The sequence below is a fragment of the Choloepus didactylus genome, chromosome 15 (assembly GCF_015220235.1).
Source record: "Choloepus didactylus isolate mChoDid1 chromosome 15, mChoDid1.pri, whole genome shotgun sequence".
NCBI classification, from domain to species: Eukaryota; Metazoa; Chordata; class Mammalia; order Pilosa; family Megalonychidae; genus Choloepus; species Choloepus didactylus.
The window spans coordinates 74289383-74313760 of NC_051321.1; the positions used below are offsets into that span (position 1 = coordinate 74289383).

General features: G+C 51.5%; 1 protein-coding gene across 4 annotated transcripts in view; it reads right to left on the minus strand.

The window, feature by feature from the left end:
- Positions 1-24378, minus strand: part of DLG5 (discs large MAGUK scaffold protein 5) — a 135361-nt gene that overhangs the window by 52027 nt on the left and 58956 nt on the right. For 3 of the 4 annotated variants that reach the window (XM_037804541.1, XM_037804539.1, XM_037804542.1), the window contains 2 exons: positions 9637-9705; positions 1986-2157 (listed from right to left, as the gene is read on the minus strand). In XM_037804541.1, coding sequence (XP_037660469.1) covers positions 1986-2157; positions 9637-9679 — 215 coding nt within the window. In that variant the 5' untranslated portion in view covers positions 9680-9705. The remainder of the gene's footprint in view (positions 1-1985; positions 2158-9636; positions 9706-24378) is intronic. The other variant, XM_037804540.1, reaches the window with a different exon arrangement.

A 24378-nucleotide genomic window follows, 5' to 3' on the forward strand; every position in this document is an offset into this window, starting at 1 on the left:
CTCTCTTTAGACCAGTGAGTCTCAGACTTGGGGGCTCACTGAAATACCATTCTCCAGACCAATTACATCAGCATCTCTGGGGGTGAGACCCATGGATGAGGAGTTTTTAATGCTCCCCAGGTGATTCTAACAAGGTGAAATCAAAGCTGAGAACTATGGCCAGGAGCAGAGGTTCTCAGTGTGGTTCCCAAACCATCGGCATCGGTACCAACTGGGAACTTGTTAGTGATGCAAATGATGAGGCGCTCTGGGGGAGGGGGTGGGCAGGGATGGCTAGAGGACCAGTTAACCTGTGCATTAGCAAGCCCTCCCAGGTGGTTCTGATGCACACTCAAGAGCGGGTCGACTAGCTTTTTTTGTAAAGGGCCAGATAGTAATTATTTTACGCCATGTGATCTGCACCATCTCTTTGCAACTATTCAACTCTGCTTTTGCAGCATGAAAGCAGCTACAGCGATATGTAAAAGAAAGAATGTGGCTATGTTACAATAAAACTTTATTAAAAAAAAAAAGGAAATGGGCTGGATTTGTGGACTCCTGCTCTAGAGCACCCCTGATTACACTCACTCTGCCTTTGTGATGTCTGACTGAGGGGTGTATTCTCTTAAAAAACAATCTCAAGGATCAGGCTTTGCAGCTCTGACATCATCCCAGAGGAACCTTCCTTGGAAGGAGGCACAAACCCTTGATGTTCCCTAAGGAAAGAGGTTAAACCAACCCCCCTCCCCTCAAGACTCCTGTCAATATTGCCTGAGACCCCCGCTTCCCTCCCCCTCCATGGAGCCCTCCTGGACTGTGCAAGTAAAGACTCTTCCTCTGCCCCACCCTGTGGCCACCCTTCCCTGCTATATACCTCTAGTCCTAGTGAAAGAGGCGGACAGAGATCTTCTTCAAAACAATCAAGAAACCAAATGGAATAGGCCCTCCCTAAATCACAGATATGACAATGGGAGGACTGAAGTGTAAAATCACAGAGATCCACTCAGCTGTGAGGCCAGCTGGGGTCTTCTGGGAGGCAGCAGTGCACACACGGACACACACACACAGACAGACGGACCCACTGAGGGCTCAGCAATGGGGTGCCTGTGTCTGTTAGCACAGGAGCCTCACATGGCACCAGAGGGTGTCAGAGGGAGACACTCTCCTGGGCGGAGAGGTGGGTCCAGAAGGGAAGTGACGAGCCCAAGGCCAGCCAATCAACCAGCAAGGAGGTGTCAAGGTTGGACAGGCCCCTCCATCTGCAGCCAAGACCACTGCCGAGACCGTCATGAAACGGTCACCCACAAACACACTGTCGTGGCCTCTACTTATGTATGACAAAATGGACAGACAGACACACGCAAACACACCCATCAGGGGCCTTTCCGTATGATAGGACAAACAGATGGGCACATACAAGCACACCCGTCATGGGCCTCTCTATATGACAGGACAGACATACACAAGCACACCCACTGGTGGCCTCTACGCATGTATGACAGGGCAGACAGACAGACACATACACACACAACCATCGGGGGCCTCTCCATATGGTAAGACAGACAGACATACACAAGCACACCTATCAGGGGCCTCTACATATGTAGGACAGAATAGATAGACAGACGCACTCAAGAACACCCACCAGGGTCCTCTTCATATATATGACAGGACATCTGGATGCACATGCACGTGCACACAAACACACCTCTCACACAAATGCACCCATCAAGGGCCTCTCCAAATATATGAGAGGACAGACGGATGTACAGACACACACACACCCTTCTCTATTCCTGAGTCATGTGACAAGGACCATGGGGTCCAATTTGGATTTGGAAGAAGTTTGTGCTCCCCAGGCCTGCAGGCACTGCCCCAGGGGGGCTTTCTAGCCATGAGGTGGGGCAGAGACCCCAGGAGCACAGCACAGACCCTCGGGAGCTGGGCTAAGTGCATGGGGACCCTCACCCATCGGGCCTGGAAAGGGGACCGGTCGCAGCTCCTACCTTTTGTCAAAGGTGGTCCCGTGGGCGGCAAAGGCCAGGCGCTTCCGCAGCTCGTTCCTCTCCCGGGTCATCAGGCGCAGCTGAATCGAGAGGTTCTCCACCTTCTCGTTGGCTTGCCGGTCGGGGAGGAGTGGTGGCGGCGGCGGCGGGGACGGTGCCTTCCCGGTGGTGCCTGGGGGAAGGCAGCATAAGGCGAACTCGCATTTAGACAGCATGGTTCTGAGTTTCTGGCTTGCATTCCCTACTCAAAAGAACCCTGCCGGGTGGGGGCTCCGTGTAACCCCTTTCATGAGGGCAGGAATTGGGAACTGGGACTTGAGTCCAGGTAGCTGGGCCCCACCATCCATGCACCCAACCACCTCCCTCTCCTACACCAGGTGAGGGCACCGGGTGGCCCCACTCCCCCCAACTGGCTTTGAGACTCCCAGGGCGACGCTGGCTTCCCCTAATCCCTGAATCCTGGCCTGGTCCGGAATCACCAGCTGTCATCCACCTGTGTGTGGCATTGGCCCAGCATGTGGGGTAGGAGAGGCTCCGAGAACACCGGGCAGGGCCCGAGACCCAGCCTGAGGAGAAGGGCAGGGCTCCCGTAGACTGGGGCGGCTGGCTCCAGAGCCGGGGCCCCGGGGCCATGCCTCCCCTTCCTCCCCCGTCCAGGGCTGGACACTGCATGAGCTCCCTTTTCCAATCCTTCCGGCTGCCTGATGGACCTGTCCGACTGGCCCCAGGTGTGCAGGCTTGGAGGCGGCAGCTAAGGAGAGCCGCCCACGTAAATGTGCCGTGAGACAGGTGAGCCCTGGGGCCTCCGGCTGCCCAGCCCACAGCAGGCCCTGATCACCTGCCCCCAGGCCTAAAAATGTCCTGAAGGGAACCCCATGCCTTATGTTCTTACTAAGGAACAGCAGCCACCGCCACCACCACCTCTGACAAGCTACGAATCTGTCTCTAGGGAGAAAGCAATCCTTCCATCTAGGAAAAAAGCACCTCACTCAAATGTCCTAGAAAAGACAATAATCTGCTGTGGTTTTACACTTAACTCTGTAAAGCCTATTCACCTGTCTCCTCTGACCTCACCGACATCAGCCACCCCATTTTATGGATGTGATCTGGGGCTGACCCACCCCGGGGACAGAGCATTTGTCTCCCCAGCAGAACTGCAGAGTGGGCAAAGGGCAAGCAGAGCATCTTCCAACTCCCTGTGCCATCCTGAACCATCCCCACCCACTGCCCCAAGGGCCTAGCAAAGGGCTAGACACACAGAGGTCAATCAATCCCATCAGGGTCATCCAAACCAAGCATCCCCCAAAATAAAAGACAGACCCCCCACCTGTGGCCTTGAGCCTTCCAGGACTGCGAGGGAGTGTAAGAGTTCAACACTGTGGGGGGGCAAGCTATACTGTGATATATGAGGTAGGAGCCTCAGGTGCTCAGCTCAGCGTTTTTCAACGTTGGAACCCCAACCACCTGAATCCAATACCTCCTGAAACGTATGTTATTTGTATCTCACCACCTCTGTACCAACCAGGGTTCCTGTGCTCCAGCCGAGACCCTTAGGACCAGAATACTCTCTGGAAGTGGGGCCCAGATCAGTACTTCTCATGGGCATGGTTCCTTCCCAGTGTGGTTCCACTCTACAGCTCACCCAAAAGACCCTGGATCCTTCCCCTGTCCCCAGGAGTTCTGGAAAATAGGCTAGTTACGGCTCTGAGCGGACCGTGTAACTCCTCCTCTTCTACCATTATATCTCCAAAAAACTGTTCTCTGTACTGACCCTAGTCCCTAGTTCTCCCCTGAGGGCCACAGGCTACACTACAATCCCTCTTTTACACAGCAGACCTACAAAGTTGTCCTTTTGAAGACAACCAGCAAGTCCCTTTACCGCAACATTCTCATCAGAATGGCTAAAATAAAGAAAAATGACAACACCAAATGCTGGCAAAGATAGAGAGAAACTGGAACTCTCAAACACTGTTGGTGGGAAAACAAGATGACACAGCCACTTTAGAAAGCACTTTGGCAGGAGCTTATAAAGTTAAACAGGCACTTACAAGAGCATCCAGCAGTCCCACTTCTAGGTAATTTACCCAAGAGAAATGAAAATTTATGTTCACACAAAAACCAGTCTGTGGTGACTGAATAAACAACTGTGCTGCATCCATGCAATGGACTTCTACTCAGAAGTAAAAAGGAATAAACTACTACCGATACACACAGATAGCAGTACGGGTGAAACTCAATGGCAACACGGTACGTGAAAGAAGCCAGACTCAAATGGCTACATACTGTATGATTCCATTATGACATTCTGGAAAAGGCAAAATCTATAGGGACAGGAAACTAAAGGGACTAGGGTGGAGGGAAGGGCTAACTACAAAGTTGCAGAAGGGAATTTTTCAGATTGATGGGACTGTTCTGTACCTTAATTGTGAGTTGGTTACACAACTTCATGCATTTGTTAACACTCATTGAACTGCACACTATGAAAAAGTAAATTTTACTGTATTTAACTATACCTCGATAAACCTGACTTTAAAAAAAAAATTAATTAAAAGAAAGAAGATGTGGTGCCCTGAAGCCCTCACCCACAGAAGGTGTGAATGGTGAAGAGCTGAGGCTTGCCAAGCCCTCTCTGACACTCACTGCGGTTATAGTAAGCATTTAAAAGGAAAAAAGCAAAATAAAAATGAACAGCAAGTAAATTGTCAACAAAAATTTCAAATGCTTTTTCCGCAGCTCTCTCGTCCTATATCCTTGTGTGGGTGTTCTTTTGGATTCAAATGTAAAACTGTCAACTCTCCCTTATTTCAATCCCTCCTCTTCCTAAGTCAGGAACCCATTTAGAAGCTAAAGGCTTGGACTACAGAGGTCTAAAAAGGGGTGCTGGGAGATAGTGCAGACCCTGGATTATGGACCAAAGGGGCAAAGGGAGCAGAGCCCCCACTGCCACCACTGGGACCCTCTGGCTCCTCCTCTGGCCCCACAGAGCCAAGGTTCAGCCACAACATGGCCATTTGGGCTACAGGCCTCCTGTCCTTGGTCCCCTCGTTACCACTCTCCAGCTGGCACTGAAGGCAGCCTCCCTGGTCTTATTTACAGCTGGAAAGTTGCCAACTTTGCTTCAGAACCCTGTGGGCCTGAGATGCCAGGAACCGGGGAGAAAACTGGCGCAGGCATCTGGTTTCGTGCAGTGGGGCTGCAGGGTAAGCTTCTGGGCCTCTGCCAAGCACTGGCTGTCAGGCAGAAGCAAAGCAGCCACGAAACATGGCCATCACCAAGCCAAACCAAGCCATCCTCACTGCAGTCAGGAGAGCCAGCACCATCCAGGAACAGTCCCACAGTCTAGACCCCCGATTCCTACAGCAGCACCAGCTTCACTAGAGAACTTCTCAGAAATGCATACTTTCAGGGCCCACCTCAGACCTACTGAATCAGAAACCCTGGGGCAGAGCCTGGCACTCGGGTGTTTTAATAAGTCCTCTCAGGGAATTCTGATGCCTGCTAAAGTTTGAGAGCCACATCTGGAGCCAGGTTTTATTTAATGGCCAGAGTGGGCTTTTCTCTCCCTTATTTTATTGGCTGTCCAGTAGCTACTGCATTTGAAGGAAACCCCATGGATGTAAGGCAGTGCTGACCCCCAACCCCAACTGCGGAAGCCTAAGGGGGGCCGCTCCTCTGCCGGTACATGACTCTAGTTCAGCTCCTTCCCAGGACTGAGAATGAAAGGGGCCAAGCAACACAAAAGGAAGTCATAATTCCAACAGCAGCAGCAGCTGTGTCTAGCTCCCAGCTCTCCTTCCAGGCACAGTGCTTGTTCTAGAATCCTTGACTTAGGGTCTGCTTCTGCAGAAACCCAAACAAGCAGCAATGGCCTACTGCTTCTCCGCTGCTCCCTCCACCTGAAGTACCATTCCTGGAAGGCCCAACTCAATGCCATCTCCTCCACGAAGGTCTCTCCGATTCCCCTCATCAGAACTAACAGCTCTACCCCGAGCGACTTCTTTCTATAGGGCAGAATGGCCAGGCACTTATCTCTCTGCCTCCCTCGCTGTATGCTAAAATTAGGGACCACGCACCTCCGTGATGCCTACGAGAACTGAATACATGCTTCAAGATAAGGTGTTTCTACACGACTGATGAAGAGAAAATAGGCTTTCCAAAGGGGTGAAGGGAGGGTCAGAGGGCACAGGGAGGCAGAGAGCAGACCTTGCCCCCCACAATTCATCCCTAACACAACACCCCACCCCCACCCCCCACAACCAGAAGCAACACTTTCACGGAATCTTGCAGGGACACAAGGGAGGCCCTCCAGCTCCTTCTGCCAACAAGCCAGGAGATCTCTCTGTTTAATAAAACATCTCTCCTGTTACTTCCAGTTGCGTGGAATTGAAGGCTCACTTTATAAACGCTGCCCAAGAATGTCCCTTCTCTTTAAAACCTCTCCAGCCATCCAAGAAGAGAAATAAAAGGCAACTGAGAAATTAGGATGAAGAAGAAGGGAAAAATATCAATTGCCTGAACGGAACATGCATGCCCCATCCAGATGCGCCCAGCACTCACATGGTAGGGGTGAAGCCAGCTCACAATACTGGGCCAGATGGGTGGGGACACCTCCCAGAAGCCACAAGTGCTGAGCCGAAAAACACTGTCTGAAAAGACCTCAGCAGAAAGATACTGCAACCTCCCAGGTCTCAGGCCGTTAGCAAAGGTGTGATGAGTCGTCAGAAGGGCCCAGGTGGAGATGCGAAAAGGGAGAGAACACCTGAGGACCGAAGCCAACCAGGTGTACTTCCAGGCACTAGCGATCGCAAAGAAAATGCTACATCCCAGGCTTCGCCTAGCATTTCTCATATGCTAAGTATAACTTGCTGCTCTTTTTTCTAGATGTTCTTTTTGGGAGATGTGGGAAAGTGGAAGTGATCTTTTTTTGTTTTAGAGACCTTGCCCTCGACTTTCTTTATGTTCATGGACAAAGACCAAACAAATAAAAACAACCAGTCTCCATCTGAGCGCCCAGTGCCCTCCTTCTGCTGGGGTGGTGGTGTGCTTCTGGAGGCTGGGAAAGGAAGAGCTCTCTGCCTCTCACCGAGGTGGGGATGAGCCAGTAGGAATTCTCCAGCAGGTGCTGGAGCCCACCGTTCCTTCCACCCCACGTGCCTGGTCCAAGCCAACTGCAGGCAGCCAGGTGCCTCGCCAGGGGTGGGTCAGGCCCGGGCAAGCCTTGGCATCACCTGAGGCCCCAGCTGCAGAGTTTCTGACGCAGCAGGTGTGGGGTAAAGCTGAAGAAATGGCATTCCTAACCAGGGCCTAGGTGCTGCTGGCCCAGAGGCCACACTTTTTGAGCTACCACAGACCAGTGCCCAATTCTGGTCAGTGCGGGGAGAAGCCCATCTGTGCCAAGGGACTTCTGGGGAAGGGAGCTCTGTTCTTAAGGGGACCCTGGGGACATGGTCGTCCTCTTCCTGGGGACTGCTTGTGGTGATGCAGACATTCTCTGTCTTAGCTGCCCAACACAGCCGTCATTAGCCATGGGAGGCTACTGGCCACTCGAAATGTGGCTAGTGTGGCAGAGAAATGAAAAATTTTTAATTTTATTTCATTTTAATTAATTTAAATTTAAATAGCCACCTGTTTCGGCTCTGAATAGCATCTGCTCTGGATGTGATGCCGGAACTAATGCTAGGGTACCCTGCCGTCAGCCTGAGGGTGAAGATCCCACGTGGAGGAGAGAAGAGCCAAGAGAGCCAGGAAGAACCGAGCCATATGCCAATGTACTGGGCCAACCTTGGGACTGCACATTAGGTGAGATAATGCATCTCTCTGTTGTTTGCAGCAGTGTGAGCGGGTGTCCCTAATGCAGCCAAAGGCCTCTGGGCCAACACAACCAGGAGGACCTTTAAGTCAGCCTGTGGAAAAATGGAGCTATCCACCCAAAGGACAAGGGCAACTGCTAACAGAACTAGAGAACCAAAACATTGCTCCCTATGAAGCTAAGCGGGTTTGTTTGGCCTAGAAAGGGGTGTGACCAGTTCTTCCCACATTAAAGACCCAAGCACAGACAGGGAAGGCTCCACCTGCCCCAGGACCACCGGAGTGCTGCCCTCTGCCGACCCTGTCTAGAAGCCTGGGGGCCCGGTCAGGGGCTGCACCAGCCCCACATGGGTATTGAACCAGCCAGGGGCTGCAGACATGGTACCTCTTCCAGGGTGCACAAAGGCCCAGCCACTCTAAAAACATCTTCCCACTCATGCCTCAAATTCCACTGTTGATAATAACTGCTGCAGGTTAAGCAATTCCTCCCGCTGAGTCCCCTTTCAAAATTCAGAGACTCCCAGGAAAAGTTTAAGCCCTGAAGTCTCGACGTGAATGAGTTTGTCAGATCTTTGTTCCTTGGAACTGAGGCACCAAAAACCCACAGGGAGCCCAGGCAGGGGTGAGGCGAGAGGGGTGCACTTGGGGCTCACTCCAATTTTACAGAAGTCCCCGGTGGACCCCTGTGCTGACCCCGACTGACCCACTCCCATGCACTTCCTCAGGGGCCAGCCCCCTGTTCAAAAGGCCAACAACCCCATCCATCATCTGCTCAAGGCTCTCCAGGCAACCACCACAGGCAGAGTAACAAAACATGAGAATGCCAGAGCTCTGAACTGTGGTCCCAGAAGGGACCCCTGACCCTTCGACAGGATGAGGGGACCCTACTGACTCTGTCTTCCCCCTCACCACCATGATCTCACCTACTGTCGTTACTTATGCAACCATCTCCCCCAGGAGACCCGCAGATCCACATGTATAAGGAGGGCCCAGTCATCCCATTCACCAGCATGTCCCAAAGCCCACTCTGGCCCACTGGAGGTCCTCAGTAAGTGGGGGTCAAATTCACATGTAAAAGGTCTGCCAGAGCTAACTCTGGAACCTCAGGCTTGAGACCTCCCTGCTCTGGGTGCCCAATTTCCTCCTCTATCAATACAGGGGGAAAAGAAATAATTGGACCAGATGACCCCTGCATGCCTTTCTGACTCCAAGCTCCAGGACTCACCACTGAGGGGTGCGTGTCGGGGTCAGACTGGGCCACAGGACCCACACTGGGGATGTCAGAGGATGTTAGAGGAGGTCACACGGGGAACTGGTCTCGGAGGTGGTGAACAGAGACTGCTGCCTTCCTGCAGGTGTGTCTGCAGTGACGTGAAAGCAAGGCCAGCCTTGCCTTATGGGTCTCTGAAACCCATGTTCAGACAGACTAGGTCAGCACAGACAGCTGCCCCCAGCCCCAAGGCCACACATGGCCCCCCCGGGGGCTGTGCCTGCGTACAGGGGAGTCTCAAAAGGGGACCAGTCTCGTGGGCAGTGGTCGCAGGTGGCAACAGGTTCGCTGAGAAGGTTTGTGTCCCAATGAGGCGGGAAATGTCCACTCACGTGCTTCCCCCAGTGTCCTCCTCTCTTCTGACACCTGAGCCAGAGTTTTGCCCTCCTCCATGAAGAGGACTTATTGATGATGGGAGGAAGTGGGAACGGAATCGATGGAAGGCAACGGGAGAAGATGACCCAATGGGTGATGTGACGAGTGAGGGCCAGCGTCCCGTCCCATGAGCCCAAGGCTGCTCCGGCCCACCCAGACCCTGACCCGTCTGGAGCCCTCCAGGAAGGTGGTACTCACCCACACTGCTGAGGGAGCTGCTGCTCTCGGAGTCCGAGGGCATGATGGACAGGACGCTGTAGGTGGAGCCTGGGGACATAAGGGGAGACCAAGCGTTACTAACCCCAAAGGGGTCGCTCGTCTCTACCCCGAACCACTGTCGGACCAAGTGGTCTTCACATGACCAGGCCATGATGATCAACAGTGCGCCAGGGCGAGAACTCAGGAACCAAGGGCCGGGCAGAGAAGGGGCACTCAGGAGGGTCTGGTCTCCGACGTGTCCGCTGGCCCTCCACTGCGCCTCTGCAACGCTCCAGCTCGGGAGAGTGCATCAAGGGGAGGAGGAGCAGCCTGGAGTCACGGGGCTGGCTTCTGGTTGGGACATCTGGGGAAAGGCTTCACAAGCATGTGACATGCCCCAGGTGAAAACAGAGTCTGGGGATTTCCTAGAGATCCCTATCAATGTGATCCTGGCAGAGACAACAGGGCATCAACTAAGCATCAACTGAACTACGTGTTCTTTTTACCTGGCTGTTCTGCTACATCCTAACTACTTGAGCTCAGTCCTTCATAATTTCACTCTGGATTAAACATTACTCATAAAATTATGAGCAATTACACTGTCACAAAAGTCAGGGAATAGCACATATGCTTTTCTCTTTCTTGGTCAACACTTAATGTTATTAACTCCTGGTCTGAGGACACACAACACCCAGGGTCTGGTTCAAATTCAGATAGTTTTAAAGCCAGGATGCTACCACCCGCCTGGCATCCAGGAAGAACCCCTGAATCAGGAATCCCAGTTTCTACCTACCAGCAGCTAAGTCGTGCTGAACATGTCACCTCAGTTTTCTAGGACTCCATAAAATGAAGGAGTTCAAGCAGTGACTGATAAGATCACCTCTCCAGTTTCATTTTTCTAATGAGTAACTGTTTTAGAAACAAAAGGTGTGCTTTGTTTATCAAGACTATAAGTGACAAAATTAAGAAGGAGGGAAAACCGAGTGAAACACTAAATTGAGAGGTGGGACACAAAGCACAACGTGCAGAGATTATGGGCCAAATGAAACAAGCTAATGAGAGGAATGTAAAGTTTTGTACTTGGAACCAAAAGAACTATACAGTGAAGAGGTGTGTACGCTGCACCGAGGCGGCCAGCTGCAGATGGATTTTTGCAACAGAGCCTTTGAACAAGCCTTAGGTCTTTGGTAAACAAAAAGCTGCCAAGAACGAGATCTTGGGCTCAAGAACAGAAATGCATGGGCCAAATTTAAGGGGCTATCTTCCACCTCGACTCTGGACTAGCAACCCTAGACCTGACACTCTCGGAAAGGAAGAAGAGAGGAGGAGATGGGGGAAATGGGGAGGGAGAGGAGGGAGACTCAAAGGCACAGGGACTCTGAGGGGGAGAGGGGAGACCTCCAGGGGGATGGGGAGAGCCCTTGGGGAGGTGGACACTGAGAGAAAGACCACACACTGGGGAGAGGGGCAAGGACACAGAGAAACTTGACATAAAGGTGTGCAGGTGAGCTGGCATGTGTCCTCGTCAGAAAAAGAGACTAAAGGGGAGAAAGAAAAGAGAAACAAAGAAAAAGGGACTTGGATAATGGGGGGAACGAAGACAGGGGCCAGGTCTGGCCACAGCCTCGTGCATTTTCTGATGAATCTCTGAAGAACCTCAGGGTGTTTAGCCTGAATTGAAGAGGACAACTAGGAGAACGGGTCGGTGCTTTTCTTCCAACAGGACCATCAGAAGGGATTAAATGTGTTCCACACGGCCTCCAGTAACAAAAACAGGGCAGCAGCAGGGCTGGAGGAAGCTGCAGCTCTCAGCACGCTCGGGGGCCGAACTGGGTGCCAGCCGGTGTGAAATCCCCTCCCTCCCCGGCTCCGCTACAATGGGGAACGTGCACTGCTCCGGAGGGAGGTGGAACCAGAAAACCCTTCATTCCACCCCGAAATTCTATCATCCGACTAAAAAATGAGCAGGCAGTGTTCAATGTTCATCCTCCTATATTTCAAGTTCAAGCCACACTGCTACAGTTTTGCCAGCCATTCGAATCTCTGCATCTTGGTCTCAACAGAACAATAAGCAGCATGATTTTTTTTCAAGGTTTCTCTCTTCCCATATCATAAATATTAAATGTTATTTGCAGATCTGTGAAACGATGTAAAATTCACTTCAGGCAAATCCACTGATGTCTTTAAAGAACAAGAACCCAACACAAGGTCTACTTATGAAACTCAACTGCCATTTTTAAAATTTTATTTTTATTATATACATAAAATATATATATATTTACAGGGGCAAGGAAAACTGGCCAGCTGGTATGTTGGTACACTGTTTCTGTGAGACACTTCCTAGGAAAGCAGGGGCAGACACATGTCCCCTCACACCTCCAGAAGCCTCGGCTAAGCCCAGTAGAGCCTGCAATGCCACGGCATGCTCGCCCTTCATTTTCATTGCTGGCATGGACAGCACCCCATCTTCCAGTAAAGTGCCCTCCTCTTGCAAAACATCTCTCTCCTCCCCCAAGGCGGGTTTCCGTTGTTAATTAAACTTGGCAGAATGCCCCCTCTCTCCCGCCCACCACCCTCCCTAGCTGGGGGAGTGGACTGGCCACCCCAACACGTTCCGTTCTTCTCCCCAGACCCCAAAGTCCTGACCTGGGGCGGTGTGACATCTTTATCTGCTTCTCTGGGCATCACCTCCTACTGCCACCCCCACCCCCAGCCAGCTGGCAGGACTCCTAGACACTGGAGGATGGGGGGCAGCAGGGAGCAATTAAAATTGGAAAGGGCCCAGGTTTTTACAATGTTCCCAGTACCTTGGACGTCATCAAGGGGGAAGAAAAAAAAAAAGCCCCAAGACGATGTTGTCTTGGTTGTGCTTTGTCTCTGCAGCTATTGTTGTCTTAAAAGCCCGTGTGGTCAGGGCTGTCGGGAAAAGGCAAGGACAGTCACTCTCCTCCAAAGTCACGCGGTGTCCTTTCAAAGCCTGCGGCTTCTGGGGGCTGGGTGGCCAGCGTCACCACCCCCGGGGGCTTTCACAATCAAATCCCAGAGGCCAACAGGAGTCCATCCCACCAGAACACACGTCCCTGCCCCAGCAGCCCTCACTCCCTGCCATTGCCCAATCCAAGGGAGGGGGGCAAGCTTCCCGGGAGTCCTGCAGACACCTCCACTCAATCTCTGTACCCTGAGGTGGCTCCCAGCGGTGCACGGGGCCTCGGAGTGAGAAATGGGAGGCGAGGATCATTCTCAGCTCACAGAGAAACAGGCCAGCCTACCAAGGAAGTAGAATCAGCCCCCATCCGTCCCACCAGCCCTACAGAGCACGGACTGGCTCGAGATGCTCACACCAACTCAAGCAGCTACCGAGCCCAAGCCTGTGCAGAAGTCCCTAGGGGACCTGGAGAAATCAGTAGATGAGAATGATCTGGAAGCATTTCCAGGACAGGAAAGGTCAGGGCCAGGCTTTGAAGGGTCAGAATGACATAAGGGGATTCTCAAAGTTTGCTGTCGTAGGAATTATCTAGGGACCTTGTCAAAGGGCAGTTTCCGACTGAGCAGATAAGGGTGGGGCCTGAGAGTCTGCATTTCTAACAGACTCCCAGGGAATGAGGTCTGGTCTGCACTGCAGATAACAGGCAGACGGGGTGCCAACAGATGCTGCAGCAGAGCCCTGGGTGTGGGGCCCCATGGGGCCCAGTGGCCCCCCTGGGACATCCGGCCTGGCCCCCGGGTAGCGTCTGCATCCTTCCCAAAGCCCTGCTCGGCTTCTGCTAATTCTGTTTACTCTGTGACTCAGCCCCTCGGGTCACAGAGACCACTTCAAAAGAACTTCCAGTAAAATCACTGGAGCGAAAACGGAATGCTCCAGCTCTCCCAGGCACCCTCCCGCAACCTGCAGGCTCAAGAGAGATGGGCACCCATCCCCTACACAGCCCTTTATTCACCTGGAGCTTGTAAAGGCCCCGGTGACTCACATTTGCTGCCCTGGTGAAGCCCGGGGACCGTCCCAGCTTTGGCCTTGAACCAACACACAGAGTCCTTCCTGTTCTCTCTGTCTTCCATGAGGCCTCCAGGGGAGAGGCTCGCTGGCCTCGGCAACCAGAGACACCGCCAGGGCCCCGGGAGGACTGCTCCCCGCATCCCCCAGTGCATCAAAGGGACAGTGAAAGCTGCCTTCCCTGGAGGCTCTGCGGTCCCTGAAGAGAGAGCAGAGGGGTCCTGCCCAGGCCCGATGGGGACACACACTGAGAGACTCCACCTCCAGGTCACATCCGGGGTGGCCCGTCACCCCCACAGCCGCACGTGTCGATCAGGATCCCGACACATGCCCTGAGCCCTGCAAGGCACTGGGCCAGATTCCTGGAGAAAGCAGGCAGATCAGTGGCTCAGCGGCCTCAGGGTTACTCAGCTGCTGCTGTGAGACTTTGGGTAAGTCCCTGCACCATCCTGAGCCCGTAAACTGAGGCAGCACACTGTGGTGACTAGAACAGTGACCTCAGAGCCAGCCTGCCTGGGTTCACCTCTCAACTCTGCCACTTACCAGCTGTGTGCCCTTAGGTCAGTGACGGAGCCTCTCTGTGCCTTCAGTCGATTATCTAAAATGGGATCATAGTAGCACTTACCTCATGGAGATGTTGTGAGGTCAATGGAGTTAATAAGTGAAAAGTGCCTGAGACTGCGCCTGGCACAGTCAGCACTTCAGGTGACAAACCATACCACGCACGCGGAGGGCCTTCCAAGTCCGCCCTTCTCCATCCCTGGATCGCCCAAAGTCAAAGCTGTACTAGAGAGGGTCAGAGGCTCCACAGATGACAAACTGCTCGATGTCTGGCACTCACTAATCATAATAATAGCACCTTACTTTAGGGGAGCACCACTTTATATGCATTGCCTCATCTGATTCCCATAACAATCCTGAAGCTGTCATCATCCCCATTTTACAGAAGAGGAAACTAAGGGTTAGAAAAATGAAGTAACTTGCTTAAGGTCGAGGTTAGAGCTAATACGGAGACAACGAGGTTACAAACCCACGCAATCGGACCCCAGCGCTTGCGCTCTTAACCCATGTAAACCATTCTGCTGCCTGGCTCCAGAGATGCAAGAGCAGTCCCGGAGAACTTCATGGAGGAAGGGGCCTGGAGTGAGTGGGCCCTGGAGGCTGGCGGACTTGGATAAGTACAAGAGAAGCCAGATCAACTTGAAACGAGACAACAAGCAGAACCCGCCCCCTGTGCAAGTCTCAGAACAGGGCTGGTCTAGCCCTGGGGCCTCCCAGCCTGGATGCTCGAGGGGTGGGCTTGTTGCCTCCCTGCCCTCCTCCCCCAACTATGAGGTTATTCTGAGCTGAGCCAGGAATTGAGACTAAAAATGGAAGAAAAAGCGGAGCAGCCGTGTCTTTGAACACATGCTGCCAAATCCTGCCCCTCCCAACCCCCACACCTGGCTGGGTGCAGGGGCAGGTAAGGCATGGGTCAACCTGCACTGGAGAATCGCTCCACTCCGTGAGCTGCGGAGATGAGGTGGTGGGAAGGTGGAAAACGGCACAAGCTAGCCACCTGGTAGGAGCCTCCTTTCCTGCTTTGAGGTCCTCCAAGGTATGGGAAGATGAGAGTTCCTTTAACAACTAAGAAGCCTTCTTGCAAACCTACATTCAGTGCCCCACAGCTCCACCCTAGGTCTCAGACGCCTTCCCTTTACAAATATGGCCCAAGGGTATGGACACCGAGATGCAAACTTGAGGCCGACTGGCCCCAGCATTCCAGAGAGGTGTGGGGTGACCGTGGCCTGCGAGTGGCTGCTCTGCACAACCACATAACCACTTTGGGCAGGAAACTCGGTTCTCCTGGCGTGCCCCAGGGGAGCCGGTAACAGAGGACCCTAGCTGTTATCTCTGGGTTATGCCTAATGGGCATAATACACCCTGGGAGTATCAGCTTGATAAGTTAAGACTCAAAATTCGTTTCCCCAAACTGAGACACGGGTGCAATGTTCTTGACAAAGTCTGAGAACAAGAATAATCAAACTGCTCTCACATCACAGTAACGATGCTTATCTTCCCCTTTTCCAGTCATTCTAAGGATGGTAGTCAGTCATTCAAAGGTGAGTGGAGGTACCATTTCCCAGGTGACTGGAGGATGTGCACGTGAATCTGTGAGAGGGCAGTGTGAACAGAAGTCACACTTGCTGGGCTCTATACTCACCTGTTAAATCCTTCTGGACTCTTGGGATCACTTAAAAGGTAAGGAAACGCTAGGCTGTCAGTTGTGCCCCCTACCCTGCTTAGAATATCCCAACGCAAAAAAATGAAAAGAGGGAAAATAAAACATGCACACCCAGGATTAATCATTCAATATTATTAAAACACACACACCCAGAATTAATCATTCAATATTATTAAAACATGCACACCCAGAATTAATCATTCAATATTATTAAAATAAGGACCCTCACTAACTGTCGGAGGGTTTTCTTGTTGTTTTTCCTGGCACATGAAGAAGGAAACACGGAAGCCTGTTGAATTTTCAAAAATAAAAAACAGCCAGCAGTCAGAAAGCCTGCTTTCCCTCATCAGCTAAGCAAAGGCTCCTGAAGGCTTTCGGATAAGCACACAGCGCATGTCTGATGCAAGTTGCCCTTGTCTGTTCTACTCCCTTTCAGAGCCACAGGATGGAGGCTGGGGGCTGCAGAGTGGAGAGCAGTGCAGGGCACGGAGACCATCAACTGGCACCAGGTGAGAATACCTCTCAGTCCTGCCTTCCCATCACCCAAAATGAGTCCTGCTGTCTGCTGTCATCTCCCAGCCAGGCTGCATGACAATTTTCCACCCAGAAGGCACAGTGGGGAGGCCCAAAGCAGGGTCCACTGAGCTTACGGGCGGAGGGCTGGGCCATTGTGTATGTTCTGGAGGGTGGGGAATGGATTGGGACTGGCTTCGGGAGTCCCCTACTAAAACGCAAAGATTATCAGGGGACACACTCATTGTCAATGGACACGGCCAAGCCTGATCCGCACTCCCAAAAAAGAGGACCACAGATGTGGGCATGGAGGAGACAGCTGCAGCGTCTGCAGCAGCAGTGAGCTCACCTCTGCCCTGCCATCTCAACACAGCGAATGTCCCCAGCAGAGCAGGCAACAGGACACTACCAGGAAGGGACAGGGAGCCTTAGCAGCCATCGCTTCTGGGTTGGAATAAACTTCTCATGGCACGCGAGGTCACTATGGGCAGGAAGCAGCACTCAGAGAGTCATCCGGCCCCATCAGCCCCTTCTGGCTCCGGCCCCAGCGCCCCAGTAGCGCTCCCTCCATTCCCACTACTTAGTGAGAAGAAAAGAGGCTACCACCCTGCAGGACACCAACACCGACCATCTCAGGGTACAGGCTCTGGGGCCAGGCCACCTGGCTCAAACCTGCCACTTTCCAGCTGTGTGGCCTAACAGGGCAAGTGGCATAAACTTTCTGACCTTATTTCCTCATCTGTACAATAGGAAGAATAACGGTGGGGCTGAATGAGTTATACTGCAATAAGGAAAGACACACAGAGCCCTCAGAACAGGCACACAGCAAGCGGTCCCCAAAGGCTGCCTCTCCTCCTAAACAAGGCCAGGCATGGGTTCGCCTCTGCGGTATAGACTCTGGGCCACTACGAGCTGGACTCGGCAAATCATCACCAGCCTTCCCTGGAACGCCCAAGCACCTGACAGCTCCCTGCTCCAAATGACCCTCCCCTCCACTTAACCAGTCTCCGTACATCTGCCCTGAATACAGCCTCTGCTTTCTTCCCCTTTAGGATAAAGGGGCCCCTCAACCCTTCTACCTTTCTGCAGGCCACGGACAATCCCAAACCATCCCCTTCCTTCCCTGCTGATCTCCCGATTTCATCAGAACCAACCAGGATGCTCGCCGGGAGCTTGGCATTATACCAGGCCCCGCGTCTACTTTCTCAGCCAGTCCCCACAGCCACTGGCACGTGGCCTTGTCAGCCCTCCTCAGACGAGGAGTCAGAGCACCAGGGAATGAAGTGCCTGTGCTCTGGACAGACACCCCCGTGGTGGGCATGTCTGCCCCTGGGACTCAAGTGCTCGCTGAACACTGTCCTGGCTGCTGGGGACACAGCATAGAACATGACGGGCAAAGCCCCTGCCTTCCCCGAGCTCCCATGGGGAGGACGGCCAGCAAAATAAACCAATGAACAAATGTACACTGTAGCAGGTAATCAGTGGTATGGAGGAAAATGCAGTAGGATAAAATGGAGGGTGACCAGGGTGGGGAGGAGAGGTGGCTATTTTAGGTACAAGGGTCGGAGGGGAAGCCTCTCTGAGAAAGTCAAATTTAAGCAGTGGAAGGCCGGAGCTGGCTGTTTACTGAGATGCGGAAGCCGGCGGCAGGGGCAGAAATAAGGAGTTCCTGCGTGGCCAGGTTGTGTTTGGGATGCCACAGGCTCTCCACTGGAGACGCCAGGTAGACACTTAGATGGACCGGTCTGAAGTTGTGGGGTGAGGTTGGCACTAGAGAAATACTTTGGGAACTGTCAGCCTATGCTTAATATTTAAAGCAATGAGAGTTAACTGTATATTTGAAAGTAATTCAAATGGGAAAATTTAGGCTGTATATATGTTACCAGAATAAAAATTTAAAAAAAAAACAAACATAGAACTGTATGACACAAAGAGCAAACCCTCATGTGAACTATGGACTATAGTTAATAGAATCATTAAACTAATATTGTTTTATCAATTGTAACAAAGGTACCACACCAATGCAAAATGTTAATAATAGGGATGGGGAAGTGGTATACGGGAATTCTATTTTCTGCATGATTTTACTGTAAGCCTACAACTGCTTCAATAAAAAAAGATGGAAGGGAGGAAGGGAAGGAGGAAAATGGGAGGGAAGGAGGAAAATGGAAGGGAAGGGAAGGGAAGGGAAAGGAAAGGAGAAAGTAAGAAAGGGAAAGTAAGAGAGAGTTAGCAACAAGAGTTGATGGCATGTTTCCCAGATCAGCACCACAAATGTAGATAGATAGGTGCTTGCATGATACACTTCTAAGTTATGACACTAGCAAAGAGAATTGACAACAGAAGAATATAGGGGAAAAATCTACCTAATTGTACACTAGGGACTATAATTAATAGGAATACCATACTAGTACTACACAAATACTAGGGACAAATAATTAAGGGCTGACAAGACTACAAGGTGTTTTGGGTCATGAGAATTGTTTAAAATGGAGAGTGGAAAAAAAAAAAAAAGAGTTGATGGGATCACCTAAGGAGTGTGCATAGGGAGGGCAGAGGAGAGGTCCAAGGACCAAACCCTCAACAAAGTAGACAGAGAAGGAGTAGACAGTGGGGTAGAAGAGCCAACAGTCCAAGTGAAGAAACTGAACGCAACAGCATGTACCCTGAGGATCAGAGAGTGCCCTGATATGCCTGAGCTGCTTAACGATGAAGGTAGGACAGACATAAAACGCACCCCTCCCCAACTCCTGGTACAAACTGTACCTGCACTCCACCTACCTCTTGAACTCCCCTGGGTATCAAGAGAACTGATGGAAATGAATCAGAGAGCTTTAGGGAGAGCCTTCAGTGTACACTAGGCATCTTACATGCCATGACTCATGTCTGTCTTGAAGTTACTACTACACGCCAACTCCCACTACCCACTAAAGCTTATTGTATACTCATGGCGGGGAAGACACTATTTATGTGGATTTTCACTGAATCCTCCTAACAACCCTACCAGACACATACTATTGTCAACTCATCTTCTAGATAGTGAAAAGTAGGCTCAGAGAGATTAAGTAATTTACCCACAGCCACAAAGCTAGTAAATAGGTCCAGATTCAGACACGACTCATCCACTAACCCTATACTCCTTCCTAACTCACTGATCCCTTCTTCAGCGGACAGCAGAAGACGTGAGCAGCCACCCCCTCCTCAGTGATGATGCTCAGAAGCACCTGGCAGCTACCAACTGATGGCTGGGGGGTGCCGGGAAGAGGCCTATGGGCCGCCATCTAACCCTGCAGTCTAGGTTATCCTTTTCACACTGGGAAGGAAGAACAAGCAGGAGAAAGATGGGTTCCTGTCCTCTCCGCGGCGTGTCCTCAGCTTCCAGCCCCGTCCTCTGATCCTGGCTTTGACTGATCTCCGAGCCTCTTGACCCTGTCACTCCTCCCACCACCTTCTCCAGGCCCCAGCCAAGAAAGACCAGTCCAACCTCTGAAACAAGCTAGGGAAACATCTCCACTCCGGATTAAAAGGCAGCAGGCAAAGGCATGAGCCAATGAGGGTTCAGGAACCTGTTCATGACTCCAGTGTTTGAACTGAATGCAAAAGAACTACAAAATGGTGTGGCTCTCCCTACTAGACCCCGTAACGCAGTGTCACCCCTCCAAATGGCCATTTTCCATTAATCTCAGCTCAAGGCACACCAAGGAGTCAGCTGGAAGGAATGGAGGCCCTGGGAACGGCCCAAGAACCATTGCCCTAGTAGGAAGGTGGGGGCAGGGCATGACACCCCAGGAGAACAGGTCAGGGACATTCTAGGGGGTGTCGCAAAGGTCACTCACAGGTTATTTTAGTCCACAAAGGCTGAAGAGGTGCCATCTACAAAGGAAAGTCTTCTCTTCATCAGCAACCAGGTGCTGTGTCTGCCCTCTTCCTCCAATACCACTGTGCCAATTTGGATGTATTATATCCCCCAAAACGCCACGTTCTTTGATGCAATCTTGTGGGGGCAGACGTATTAGACTTGATTAGGTTGGAATCCTTTGAGTGTTTCCATGGAGATGTGACTCAATGAAGTGTGTGTGAGACCTTTGATTGGATAATTTCCATGAAGGTGTTACCCCTCCCATTCAGGGTGGGTCTTGATTGGATCACTGGAGTCCTGTAAGTGTTCACAGACAGAAAGAGCAGCTGCAGCTTACAGAGACATTCTGGAGGCAGCCGTTGAAAGCAGACTTTTGCTAATGCTTAGGAGATGGCAGCCCAGAGTTTGCCTGGGAGAAACTAAGAGAACGCCCTCAGATACTTAGAGAGAAATGTCCTGGGAGAAAGCCATTTTGAAACACAACCTGGGATCAAAGGAAGAAGATGCTAGCCACATGCCTTCCCAGACAACAGAGGTGTTCCAGATGTCACTGGCCATTCTTCTGTGAAGGTACCCTGTTGTTGACACCTTAGCTTGGACACTTCTGTGGCCTTAAGAATAACTTTGTAACCAAATAAACCCTCTTTATGAAAGCCAATCCATTTCTAGTGTTTTGCAAAACGGCAGCATTAGCAAACCAGGCCCCTTAGTTCCCTGCCACCCTCCTTTGTGGAGCTCCTTGAAAATTACTAATCACTAGGGCAGCAACGTCATGGCGAATCCCTCCCCTACCAAGACCCCTGTCACGGGCGTGGGAGGCACAAAGGAACGGCACAGTGGAGACCGTACAGGATGGGGAGTGGGGTGGGCCTGGCTCTCCCTGGTTCAGCACCTACCAGCTGGGTGGCCACGGGCACAATACTTTTTCTGAGCCTCAGTTTCCTCATATGTCCACTGGGGTTGAAAAGTCTTTGACTGCATGTTCTCGTTTGCTAATGCTGCCAGAATGCAAAACACCAGAGATGGATTGGCTTTTATAAAAGGGGGTTTATTTGATTACACAGTTACAGTCTTAAGGCCATAAAGTGTCCAAGGTAACCTGTCATCAATCGGGTACCTTCACTGGAGGATGGCCAATGGTGTCCGGAAAACCTCTGTTAGCTGGGAAGGCATGTGGCTGGCGTCTGCTCCAAAGTTCTGGTTTCAAAATGGCTTTCTCCCAGGATGTTCCTCTCTAGGCTGCAGTTCCTCAAAAGTGTCACTCTTAGTTGCACTTCGGGTATTTGTCCTCTCTTAGCTCCTCTGGACCAAGAGTGTGCTTTCAACAGCCGTCTTCCAACTCTCTCTCATCTGCAACTCCTGTGTTTACTTCAAAGTGTCCCTCTTGGCTGTAGCTCCTCTTCAAAATGTCACTCACAGCTGCACTGAGTTCCCTCTGCCTGTCAGCTCATTTACATGGCTCCACTAATCAAGGCCCACCCTGAATGGGTAGGGCCATGCCTCCATGGAAATATCTCATCAGAGTTATCACCTACAGTTGGGTGGGGCGCATTTCCATGCAAATCTAATCAGCACCAAAACGTCTGCCCCACATGACTGCATCAAAGAATATGACTTTTTCCGGGGGACATAATACATTCAAACCAGCACACTGCATTTCAGGGCTGCAGTAACAGATGTGGAAATGCTTTGTGACAGCAAAGCTAACGAATGCTACAGCTAACATGCTCAGGAGGCGTCCCAAGTACCCCTCTCCCAGAGGTCGCTGTGCACCTTTTCCAGTCTCCTTTGCTCCTCTTTACTGTTGGCTTCTTTGCTTCCAGAAATTACTCCTCTTTTCCTCTACTCTTATTTAAAACACACATATAAGGAGACACCAAAAAAGGAAGAAGAATACAAAAACCAAAAGTTTTACCTCCATCTCTCTCCATTACCTACCAGTCATTCGAAATCCTTGGGCCCTGAGGGTGCTTCAACCCCACCCCACCCCCTCCCCACCCAGTTTCACACAATCCTACAATTTGATTTTGGTTCTTAAAGGCTAAAGCCCAAGCTCCTCAGACTCAGAAAGAATGCCAGAGGCTTTTGAGCACAGAAGCAAGCAAGCAGGGGTGACCTCCAGTAAGCTGTCTCCAGCAACCATGAACAGGAAGACTACTCTCTACTTCTCCAGGAAGCAGAGGGAACAACAGTTAGGATGTTCTTGCAAGAGCTCCCTGGAACCACTGGCCACAGAGGAGCAGAGGAGGGGAGAGCATAGGAGACTGCAGAGGTAGGGAAGATGAGGTGACAGAGACAGCAGGTGAGAAGGAGTGCAAGAGGGCGCAGGGGGTTTTGCTTGGGGTGTCTGAGAAGAAGGTGATGCACTTAATGGAGGCAGGGGACCCAACAGGGAAGAATTAGTAAGAGAAATGTGACAGACATGCCTGGTTGAATGGGCCACAGAAAATCCCCACAAAGATGACCTTGCTGACAGGCAGAAGCTGGAATCTGGAGCTCAGGAGAACGCTTCCAGCTCGTGCAGTCCATTTGGGGGTCAGCCCATGGAGCCTGTAGGGAGTGAGTGACAAGCCCAGAGCCACTGCCTGGCAACGTGAGGCCCTCGGATAAAGAGAAAAGTAAGGGGAGGATGGGAGAGCCTGATCTAGCACTTACTAAACAGCTATGATAGAAGTGCTGTTTTAGACATGTACAGAGCAGAACGTGGGAAATGCCACCTGTGAGGACTGGAGAGAGAAGGAGAGTTTCTGGAAGAGACCATAGGAGACACAAAGGGAGGCAGGAATAGCAAGAGAATGACATCTCTACAAGGAGGAAGGAGGGGCTGGCCTGCCACATGGAATGCTGAGGCGGGATGCCAAGGAAAGAGCTGGTCACTTGGAGGTCAATGATGCTCACCGAGGAGCCAACCAAGTAAGGCGACTGGCCTTGATTTCTCCATCTGAGAATTGAAGGGCTTGGGTTAGGTCAGAAAAGGCAGGAGAGCAAGAATTCTTGAAAGAATGGCCCTGGCTTCTAACAAGTGCCTGGAGTATTAAATAAAGAGCATGAGGCCACCCCGAGGCTCCTTGGAGAGGGAGCCCAGGATGGATTAGCGAAGTCCGCCACGAGCAGGTGAAGCAGCAGGTATGTGTCATCCTGGGTGGTTTCTAAGGGCCCGTGCTTAGCAGGCTCACTAATGCTACTGATTTGAATTAAATTCTAAAATCCAATCTGTTTCTCCAACACTCTTTAAATGACTGGGACTGAAAGAGCTGTTAGGGAAACATAAAAGGACAATTTTCTTTTTCCGTCTCTTCTTTCTTCGAGGCCCAAGAGCCGGTTCCTTCATGGAGGCCTAGAGCAGGGTGGCTTTCCAACCCAAGAGCCTTAGGATGCTTTATCCAGCCAAGCCATCCGGGAGGGTTCACCCTCGTTCACACAGCACTTGGTGTGGACTGTGGAAAAGGTGACCTTCAGAAGTGTGAGGAAAGGCTCCAATCCCAAAACCAGGGGGACTTTTCACATTTTCTAAAAAAAAAAAAAAAGGACAACTGCACACAGGCACGTGCAAGAATCCACTTAGGTACCAGGCATTCTGCTTGTCACGCTAAAAACAGGCTGAGGAGTTTCTGGACCAGCGCCAGCCCACAGACCCACTGCCCTAACTCACTCAAGTGGGGTGCATTCCTCTGGGAACCCACCAGCCACCTACTTCCCCCACCAAAGATGAAACGTCCTGAGCATCCGCCTCGTTCAAATCCAGTCGCAAAGCCGCCTGTCATGTTCTAGCTTCTCAGCTGCGTTTCAGGGAACCCAAGTGCTCAGGTTCACCTTCAACTTGGGCGCAATCTTATATTCATGCTCCAAGGCTCAGAAAACAGACCCACAAGCATTCTCCTCTCAAATGCACAGGGGAGCCCCCCACCCCCCCACTAGGCTAAACCTAGGCACACAGCGCAGCCTTCCAATTGCCACAAGCCAACCACAGGAAATGGGGGAGGAGAGTAGAGGGGCATTTCAAATACACCAGAGGATGTGGGTTATCCTTCATACACAGGAAGCCCCCAAGAGAGAAAGTTGATCTTGAATAAAAAGAGAAAATATTCCAGTGTTTTGTGCAAGGAAGAAAGAACAAAATCTGTTAACCCACATCCATCCACAACCACAGAGAAT